The sequence below is a fragment of the Heteronotia binoei genome, chromosome 10 (genome assembly GCF_032191835.1).
Source record: "Heteronotia binoei isolate CCM8104 ecotype False Entrance Well chromosome 10, APGP_CSIRO_Hbin_v1, whole genome shotgun sequence".
In the NCBI taxonomy this organism is placed as follows: Eukaryota; Metazoa; Chordata; class Lepidosauria; order Squamata; family Gekkonidae; genus Heteronotia; species Heteronotia binoei.
This window is the reverse complement of record NC_083232.1, coordinates 54405092-54415921: the sequence shown is the minus strand read 5'-3', so window position 1 is coordinate 54415921 and position 10830 is coordinate 54405092. Positions and strand designations below refer to the sequence as shown.

At 41.2% G+C, this 10830-nt stretch overlaps 1 protein-coding gene across 1 annotated transcript; it reads right to left on the bottom strand.

Moving 5' to 3' along the window:
* Window positions 1–1448: 1448 nt before the first annotated feature.
* NUP42 (nucleoporin 42) lies at window positions 1449–10830 on the bottom strand. Its single transcript, XM_060248640.1, has 7 exons — window positions 10552–10830; window positions 8126–8348; window positions 6792–6886; window positions 5554–5630; window positions 5270–5356; window positions 2337–2445; window positions 1449–2214 (listed from the first exon to the last, which is right to left on the bottom strand). The coding sequence occupies exons 1-7, from the start codon at window positions 10673–10675 to the stop codon at window positions 1667–1669; spliced, it is 1263 nt and encodes a 420-aa protein (XP_060104623.1). The 5' UTR covers window positions 10676–10830; the 3' UTR covers window positions 1449–1666.

Genomic DNA, 10830 nt, shown 5'->3' with positions numbered 1-10830 from the left:
AATGTACGATATGAAGAAGGTAACTGTAGTAAGTGAAAACTAAGTCTCCTGCAAGTACAGTCAGCCCTTACATATTCACTTGACAGTGATGCTTTTAAATAAAACTTCAGAGCACTACAGAATGTGACCTACATGGTAGGAATGTGACTCACACATCCTGTTGTTTCAAAGTGAAGTGAAAAGCAATCACATGAAATCAGATTAGAGGCTGAGAACATACAGCTTTGTTTCAGTCCTTGTTCTTTTTCCAGAAGCTGAAAGTGCTGTAAAAGGCTGTGTCTTTTTCAGCTTCCCTGTTGAATGAAGAGGGATGAAAAGACCATGCTTTATTTCAGATTAAAACTAAAGATTTAGTTGCTTAGGTAGCTGGCCAATTATTTTTTCTGTTCTCAAAATAAAATTTCATATACAACAGTTAGGAAAAAGGGACATGCTTTTTTCAGCATAAAGGACGTATTAACATAGTGCATTTTCCTGTACATGAATATTATGACCTCCAAATGCATATCGTTTGTGTGTGTGTGTATATATATATATATATGTTAACTCCCCTGCTAGCTAGCATAATGTTGCTAACTCAGATAAGAATGGTAGTATCTTCCTAGCTATTGGTTTTATCCTACTCTTCCTCCAAGGAGTGCAGAATGGCTCCACCCACGTAGCTGCGTGTGTGTGTGTGTATATATATATATATGTATATGTGTGTGTATATATATATATACACACACACACACACACACACACACACACAGAGGGCTTTTTTTTTAGCAGGAACTCACAGGAACACAGTTCTGGCTGGCTTGGTGTCAGGAGGTATGCCCTATTACGCAAATGAGGTTCTGCAGGGCTTTTTCTAAAAAAAAAAAAAACCCGGTGTGAAACAATGGCGACATCAGGGGGTGTGGCCTAATATGCAAATGAGTTCCTGCTGGTCTTTTCTAGAAAAAAGCCTTATATGTACATACATAGTAATGAAAAGTGCCTTCAAGTCACAACTGACTTAAGGTGACTCCGTTAAGATTTTCAAGGCAAGAGATGTTCAGAGGTGGTTTGTCATTATCTGCCTCCATGTCCTGACCCTGGTATTCCTTGGAGGTCTCCCATCCAAATACCAACTAGGCAAACCGGGGTGGTGATAACTGCTTGTTATCAGCAGTGTCTCAACTCAAACCTTGCCACAGTATTTCATAACATGGAGGATACATTTTGGCTGTTAAGAGAATGAGAGACCTAGGTTTACCTAAAAAGCTTTTACTACGGCAAATATAGGGTGTAACCAAAGATGTATCTGCTCATTATAACGCAACTGGAAATGTTAAGGCTGAGGACCGTGGTGTTATAAGGCCAAAACTATAGCATCAGTAAGGGGTGGAAATAGCTTGCAAATGGTTCATGACCATAAGGGCACGACAGCCAATGCTACCAAAGAATAGAATTTAGGTCTGCTGTGTTTTCAACTGACTGCCAATGCTTTATTTTATGGTGCACTATTCTCAAGTTAACCACATCCATTTTGGAGCCCACAAGTTAAAACAGATCCCTGGTTACTCTAAAGGAAAATAACTTTCCTGAAACAATGGTAGAATGCCAGAACAAACCTCTCAATTATGAAGAAATAAAATTGTAAAATTGGGAACAGAGGTACTGAAGACATCCTCCAAATACTTTAAATAATTAGAAGTTCCATTGGTGGTGGCTTTAAAGGAATCTTTCCTAGTGTAAATTTCTTTGCTTCGAATTGCTTCAGCTCATCTGCAGATAGTTCATTCTTTGGAGTAAATAATTTTTCAGAAGCAATATTGGTTTGGGCTACTGATGATGCAAATGCACCACTACTCCCCAAAGCATTTGTGGGCTGCCCAAACAAGGTGTTCTTCGAATCCAAAGTCGGGGCAGCAACAGCTGAATTGCTAACACCAAATATTGAAGCAGATGTGTTATTTGAAGAACTTGTAGGAAGTGACTGTCCAAACCCTGAAAATCCAGAAGTTGCAGAACTTTTAAATGAAAAGGAAGCTGCAGATGAAACAGTTTGGTACCCAAAGCCTCCTGAATGGGTAGTAGTAGATGAAAATGCTGCACCTAGTGTTGGATGATTCTGCACAACAGGAAAGCTCCCAAATGCAGGCAGGCTTCCAGATGAGATATTAGCAAGTCCCGAAGGTGATTTGAAAGAAAAGGTTTTAGCGCTGTTTTGTTCATTCACAGGAAAAGCTGCAATAGTAGCACATAGAACAGCAATTATAAAAGGTATGTTTGCCACATTTAGTCTGAAGAGAGACCAGTAGAAAAATACAGGCAGGACTGATTACTTGAGTTTAGCATAAAATACTTACTTGATGTCCCAAAAGCTGATGACTGCTGTCCCCCAAAGGCTGATGACTGCTGTCCCCCAAATCCAAATGCAGGTAATGGTTGACTAACCACATTCTTGAGTTCAGATATCTTAAAACAAAACAAAAAAGGAGTTCTCATCTCCTTGAAAACACAGGTTCTATAGCATATGGTCTAATGCCAAACAGTGATTAACTAATCCCAAAGAGTGTTTGTGAATGGTTCCTCATCCTCTTGGAGAGGAGTGACAAGTGGAGTGCCTCAAGCATCTGTCTTGGGACCTGTTTTGTTCAACATCTTTATCAATGATTTGGATGAAGGAATAAAGGGAATGCTTATTAAATTTGCAGATGATACTAAATTGGGAGGGATTGCAAACAAAGAAGAAGACAGAAACAGAATACAGGATGACCCTGACAGGCTGGAAAACGGGGCTAAAATCAATAAAATGAATTTTAACAGGGATAAATGTAAAGTTCTGCATTTAGGTAGGAAAAATCCAACGCATGGTTATAGGATGGGGGAGACTTGTCTTAGCAGTAGTATGTGTGAAAAGGATCTAGGGGTCTTAGTGGATAATATGCTGAACATGAGTCAACAGTGTGATGCAGTGGCTAAAAAGGCAAATGCAATTTTGGGCTGTATCAACAGAAGTATAGTGTCCAGATCACGTGATAGGATGGTATCGCTTTACTCTGCTCTGGTAAGACCTCACCTGGAGTATTGTGTTCAGTTTTGGGCACCACATATTAAGGATATAGACAAGCTGGAACGGGTCCAGAGGAGGGCGACAAAGATGGTGAGGGGTCTGGAGACCAAGTCCTATGAGGAAAGGTTGAAGGAGCTGGGGATGTTTAGCCTGGAGAGGAGGCGACTGAGAGGTGATATGATCACCATCTTCAAGTACTTGAAGGGCTGTCATACAGAGGATGGTGTGGAATTTTCTGTGGCCCCAGAACCAATGGGTTGAAATTAAATCAAAAGAGTTTCTGGCTCAACATTAGGAAGAACTTCCTGACTGTTAGAGCAATTCCTCAGTGGAACAGGCTTCCTCAGGAGGTGGTGGGCTCTCCTTCCTTAGAGGTTTTTAAACAGAGGCCATCTGACAGCGATGAAGATCCTGTGAATTTAGGGGGGGGGGGTTGTGAGTTTCCTGCATTGTGCAGGGGGTTGGACTGGATGACCTTCCAATTCTATGATTCTAATGTAACCAGATATAAACCAGTGTCTGTTCAATAGAAGGACAGTACTAAAATTATGAAGATGTAACTGTGCTAGTCTGTTGCAGCAAAATTAGACAGAATTTCAATGTTACCTTTGACTAACAAACCTTGTTCCCACATCTGATTAAAGTTTGAGTCCCCTGGCACCCACACCTATCAAACTGAGTTCTGACTCAAGACAGTTTGTGCTGAAATCAGTTTTGTTAATCTTTGTGGTGCCACTGAATTCCTGTTTAACTGAAATTAACATCACCCTTCCAATATTTATTTTGCCATCAGAGGATGACATGCACTTGTCAGATCATAGGGAACTGACATGGCCTCTACTCAAAGAACTTGAAATATCCTTTAGATCATTGATCATTAACCCATCTGTCAGGACCCATCTGCTGGGTCTCAAGCCCCAACAGACCTGAGATTTTTTTTTTTTTTGCTGCTTTGTGGAAACATCTGCTGCAAGTGTGGGCAGCAAGAGTACAGTTCCACCTCCTCCTTTTGCACCCACAGTGAGAGGAGCAGCAGGACAGTGAGCTGAGGACACTCCACAGTACAGAGGATTCCTTGTCAGTGCCTGCAGGTTCAGAGACAACCCTATTTGAAAAAGTTCTCTCTTGCCTCTCTACCTGGTTCTCCAATGCACCACATGTATCTACAGCATGAACTTCACCATGACTTCTTTCTGTCATGTGAGTCAGATTGTGTGACTTCCTGGAATGAGGCTCAGCTCATTATGCCTCATATTGCTACCTGAGCATTAAAGGTTGGCCCTGCGGCTGAAAAAAGCTGAAAAACATCTGTAGCAGATCAACAAGAAAGAGACGGAAGGACAAGGAACAATGATAAGAGAACAGATGAGTCTGGTATCAACAGAGGTACTAACTATGTGCGCCACTGTGGTTCCAGCAATGCTTTACTAAAGAAGTGGGATTTGAGGATATAAAGAACATAATATAAAGAAGTGATACAAAGAAGCTATTCAACAAACAAAGAAACAGGAAAGGAAGTAGTTTTGAGTCTTGGAAGTAACATGACAGAATGCATGTCTAGTCTAAGGACCACAATAACAATCAATGAAACTAAGGCAAGGAGACAAAAGGCAGGCCCAACAGAAGGCCGGCTCCAATCAAGATACTGCAAAGTAGAGACACTGGAAGATCAGAGAAGAGCTATATTTGGATGCAAAAAGGTGGAACACAGTAGGATCTCTTCACTCAGTTGACAACTTCTAAGAAACCAAGGCAAACATAATAGAGAAAGGGCATGTTTTAAAAAGACTATTCTACTAGCTTGTTGTGTAGATAATAACAGGCCACTAATTCAGCGATGGTCAGCTTACTCCAACCAGTGGGAAGGGTCGTGCTGGGGGGGACTGAGCAAACCATTCCCTCACTAAGTTGCTTGAACATCTACATCCATGATCATTCCTGCTACGGTTTCTCACTAGCACAATGAGGTAGAAGGGGGCCAATTTCTTTTTGAGCAAGGCACTTGTCAGACCAAAGACAGCACATGGGCAAGTGTCCCACTGAGTTGTGCTCAGAAGAGCCACAGGTGGTATGTCAAAGAGCCATGTATAGTTCTTAAGCCCCTAAGTATGTATTTTTGCTCTAGTTTCTCCTACCCTTTTCCCCACAAAGAGGTTATGCCAGATCTTCACAATAAACATGCACATATATATGTGTAATTCAAGCAAATAACTTTCTGTAACTCACCAATGCAGATTTAGTAGAAGCATTTATATTCTTCAACTCAAGTAGTCTACTTCTCCACTGAGTGACTAACTGCTGGACTGAGGTGACCTGGAAAAAAAGCAGAGGGGTTAAAACTTGGTAGGTCTCTACCAGTCAAGCTTAGAATGAACAGAGCTTCTGAACAACTGTGTTGCAAATGTGTGGATACTTTCTTAATAAAAGAACTTCATTACTTTTCCACAATTCAAACACATCTTTCTGAAAAGCCTTCCCCCATTTACCCCAAGCAATATACAAAGACTTACATAATTTTGAACATTACTGTTTGCACTGCAGTTGTAGTATTCAAGCTGCAGCTCTTCAGGAGAAAAGTCCAGAAAACCTGCAAGAAAATAATCAAAACTGTGAGACAAAATACTGCTTTTAGCCCCAGCTATAAGGTAACAGTAAACACGTCTCTCTGTAACACCTAACAAATCAGATTATTGCAGACAGACAAAGTCATTGGTCTATGAAAGCTCAGAATTGCAAACTGTAACAGAATTAACTCTTTCTCTTTGTTACTTAAAGTTGTTTTGGGAAGTGTGTTATAAGCTCATGAGTCTGCAAATTCATCACTGTTCCCCTGATGGCTGAACTAGATGTTATTTCACTAGATGCTATTTCACCAAGTGTGTGATTTCAGCCTCAAGTTTGCCAGTGCTGTATAATAGTAAAGAGTGTCAGACTAGTATCTCGAAGACCAAGGTTTGAATCTCTGCTCGTATCACATTAGCTTGCTCAGGAACGTTGGGGCAGCCAAAACTATCAACCTAACCTACTTCACAGGATTGTTGTGAGGATAACATGGAGGAGAGGAGAGTGGTGTAAGTCAACTGGGTCATCACTGGGAAGAAAGGAGGGATATAAATGAATTAAATAAATTTAAAAATGCAAGAACTGGGGCAGGGGGAGAGAACTATTTGGACACTGTTCAATCCCTCTTGCACCTACTGCTTCTCTTGTAAATAACACTTGAAAACTGCCACTTCTTTTTTTGGAGCCTGCAGTTGGGGACATTTGCAGGGGGGAAATCAGCATGCGAGGGGAAAGATACAAACCTCCAATAAGTTTTTAATCCCCTCCCCCATACACATACCCATCTCACTTTAAGCATTATAAAGGAAAACTGGGCTCAGGATCCCTCTGTTTCAGTGTGCACCTCAACACTGCAAACAACAGCACATTAAACCTGACTAAATTGTCACAAGTAGGCTACATCAGCAAGAAAAGCTTGTAAGGCTTTACAAAGCAAACATTTGCTGTGCACTGATAAAGACATTAGATCCAAGGATAATTCCATACAGATGCAGCTATATCCACAGCTACACTGAGCAAAAAACTTAGAAGCACAGTCCACATTAAACACTCATTAAAAAAAATAGACTCCTTATGTGTATTTCTAAAATATATGTTTTCTTATTTAATGTCCATAAAGTCAGAAATAAGGCTAAACAGTTGGGAAAAAATTAAAATACTGAATCAAAACTAGGGAAAATTTTACCTGAAATATTAGGCTTGTCTTTTGATGGTGAATAGGAGGAAAACATCCACTGGCCTGAAGATTCCCAAATCTCCATGTCTTTCATTATAATTTCACTGGATAATTAGTATAAAAAAGTCATAAACCAAACTAATTTGGAGATCAGCAAAGCAAAAAAAAAAGTAAAGCTAGATTAAAAAAAACACTGGCGAATCAAAAGCCTGCTGATATGAAGGTAAAATAAGTTAAAGAGTTAGCATTGGAAGCTGTTTTAGAAACAAAAACATGAAAAAGCAAGCAAGTGGAGAGCACAGAGTACACAATCAAACCAGCACACAAAATACTTGGATAAGTGTAAATGTTTAATTGCAGAATAACTTTCCTCCAAGTTTTACGGTACTTTGGTACTTCTGTAGTCAAACTAATATTCAAAGGAACACAGATCCAGTCCCCACTGAATTTGAAAGATGTGGCTTATGCAATGGGGCTTCCTCCAAGCTCATAGAAAATCTCCTGCTAGCTACATCATGGCCCCATTATGCAGATTTTTTACTCACAATTTGGAGCCATTGCACAGAATTGGCTATACTGAATTCCACAGATACTGAATCTTGCTGGTATGCTAATCTGATATTAAACAGCAGATTTTAAATGCTGAAAAAAAGTCCAATGATCAAAATTCCACTTAACACTATGAAGATTCAATGGGTAGAAAGGCATTAGGAAGAATACAAAAGGGGGACAGATGGGTCTTACCACTCCATTTTGCTCAGCTTTCCCTCCCTCTGCTTTGCTTCTTTCCTTGTCCCCAATCTTGCTAACTGCCCACTCATTCTTTGCCCTTCGAAACTCACTTCTGCAAGTTTCAAAATGTTTCTCACCTACTTCCAAGAATGTCAAAATGAAACTACTGAGATCTTCTTAGTTCTTAATACCATTGTAAATTTCCCAGACAGCCATGGACAACTATCAATGCTGCTTGTAGTTGCCAAGAAACCCTTGCACTTTATTTTTTGCTTTATTTTATGCCTCCCTTTAAAAAAAAATTAAATTATTCTACAAACCTAGCAGTTCCCCCTGGTTTACAGAAACACCTACCCAAGCCCCAGACAGTCCCACTGAGAGAATTTTTTGATCTGCAGAGCAGGGCCAACTTGAGAATTGAACATATGATGTTATACGGCACCATTCTGTTATGCTGCATAATTCCTATTTATCTAAATAGATTTTAAGAAGTCCAACTGCATGTAGGACTGCAGTCACAGGTAATAAGAATGCAAGGGCTCTTTCTTTCTTTTTATATTTAATTCATTTAAAGCAAGCAAAAACTCAAACGATAAATCACTACAACTTACAGAAGCTTCTCATCCTCGTTTTTAATGCCATTGTTACTCCCACCTTCATTAGTGTTTAAGGCAGCAAACCTATTTTGGGAAAAGTTCAAGTTGGCCTGGGACCCATGGAATGCTTTTCCATGATCTCTGTTGTTGTGCCAGTTAGACGCTTTAGAAAAACTGGATGCTTGGACAATAGGGTATCTCTGATTATGGCCATTCCATCCGCCTCTTCTGCTGAAGCCTTAAATTGGAAAACAAAAAGAAGACATTTATCTTCTGTGAAATAAAGCAAGTGTAGCGTTTCAAGAAAAAAGTTAGAACATACACAATCTGCTCAATATTTGCAAAAGGATGGCTGCAAGGATATAAACAAAATAAGAATATATAATGAATATACACCATTGCCTGATATGGAATGGTTCTAAGGCTGAAGGTTCATAAGATTTATTTAGAAGAAGAAGAAGACGACGACTTTGGATTTATATTCCGCCCTCCACTCAAGAGTCTCAGAGCGGCTCACAATCTCCTTTATCTCCCTCCCCCACAACAGACACCCTGTGAGGTGGGTGGGGCTGAGAGGACTCTCACAGCAGCTGCCCTTTCAAGGACAACTTCTGCCAGAGCTATGGCTGACCCAAGGCCATGCCAGCAGGTGCAAGTGGAGGAGTGGGGAATCAAACCTGGTTCTCCCAGATAAGAGTCCACACACTTAACCACTACACCAAACTGGCTCTGCCTGCCTTTCTCAAAGGGACTGCCTTTCTCAAAGGGACTCAAGGTGGATTACAGAGAGCAAGTCAATAAATCAGCAGAATGGAACATCCAAGGAATAATGCAATATGATTTGTATTGCAGAAATCTGCAGTCAACCAGAAACCTGAACCGCAGCTGCAGCGAAGTATTAACATGACACATTAAATGATACTAAAAATTATAATAGGATCCTGTTTACAGCAACAAATAGTTCTGTCTATACACAATTCCTGACTCTTTACCCAAACGTCTTTCTGAACTGTTTTGTCATACTACAGGTTATTTACTTGTGTTAAAAAGCCATTTTGAATAATATGGTTCTGCATAGTTTGCAGAAAGCCAAAAGGGTTGCAACTGGAAGAAAGTCTCGCTGAAACCTGTGGGTCTTATGGCCAAACAAAATGGTGCTATACCATCTGTTTATAAAACAGTATTAGAAAGTTAAGTGCCGAAAGGAATCAGAAGCAATATAATGCTCTGAATGCTGATTTTATTATTGAGCCATTCCTATTCTGCATTCTGAAACAGGAATCCATATATCTAAGGCAGTGATCTTCACTTTCACTTTTTCAGACCAAAGATCTGCCTACCCCCTCATGGGACCAAATGAGCTACAAGCACGTGACATGAAGCCATTTGACATCAGAACTATATGAAAGGAAGAGGAGCTGGAATTATGACCTCACCAGTGGCAAGGCCAGGTCTGTGGGCAGCAGAACATCAAGAAAGTCAGCAACAGGAACCAGGAGGTGCATCAAAGTGAGGCACAAATTCAAGGGTCAGAGTTACGGAGGAATCCTCTCAATGGCTGGATGCCTTGGCCTTACATTCCTGCTGCTTGTCCCACCATTTGTGTAAACTGATGTATTCCTCAGGAGCAAGGGGGGCGGGGGCTGACAGCGCAGCAGGTGGGTCTCCAAGACTCCACAGGTTGAAAGCCCACTGTCTAAGAAAATTCAACACAACCACAATTACCTTCACTTATACAGAAAACATTATTTGTGTGAAAGAAATGTTGACGGTTACAGAAAAAGAGAAAGAACAAATATAGGCATTCATACAATTTATGACCTGGTGTGTTAAGTATAAACAGAGCATACTATTTATTCCAAATACATTTTAAAAATTATATATGGAAGAGAGAGGGATCCAAGCAAACTACAGACAATAGGCTACTTCTCAGGTAATCAAAAAGATATCACTAGTAGCCAACATGATATACTGGTCATTTGTGTATGTATTTATCCCACTTTTCAACCAAAACTAGCTTCCAAAGCAGTTCATACAGTAAACTGACCCAACAGAACTGACACTAAGATGCAGTAAAAATTATTTAGGGAAAGAATTTTCAGTTGAATTGAATCCGTGCATTAAACCATGTCTTAGAGATGGGACTCTCCTTGAGCTGGATCTGTAGGGAGGGGGTTCTCGGCTGAGTTGGATCCAGGCACGTTCCCGGGGTGCCGGGTTATTCGGCTGAACGGGGCCAGTACAGCTCAGTACCTCAGCCACGCGGCGGGGAGACAGTGGCTGCTTCCTTCTGTTGGGTCAAGATAACTCCCAGCCACAGGTCCCTGAATTAGGACTGCTGACCACACGGGAAACCGAGAATTGGGGGGCAAAAGACAGAACACCTAAACCGAGCGCAGGACAACTGAGACGCTTCCCTCCCCTGCCGCCCATCGCATTACCGGAGTTCAGAGAAGACTGGCTGGATCCTCCAACGCGGCCCGGAGGATGCAGATTCCAGCATCGATCGCCGAAGCGGCAGGTGCCCTGCAAATAGTAGCTACAAATCTTGCCCGTGTTGGCCATGGCTCGTCCGCGAGGAACAGCATAAGTGCCTCCGTCCGCTAAAGCATCAAGACCACCAAGCGCAGCCAATCAGAGGATCTTGGGCGAGCCCGTTCTTTGGGAGCTCATGTCTATGACGCAGCAACGGGTCAAGGCGGGCGGAAGGGAATGGAACC

Excerpts from the sequence above, each read along its gene's own strand:
- NUP42 (XM_060248640.1), bottom strand. The coding sequence starts at position 10,675 with ATGGCCAACACGGGCAAGATTTGTAGCTACTATTTGCAGGGCACCTGC. Across the intron at positions 6,887-8,125 it reads AACGAGGATGAGAAGCTTCT|TGAAATTATAATGAAAGACA; the intron begins GTAAGTTGTAGT and ends CTAATTATCCAG. Across the intron at positions 2,446-5,269 it reads CTTCTACTAAATCTGCATTG|ATATCTGAACTCAAGAATGT; the intron begins GTGAGTTACAGA and ends TTTTGTTTTAAG.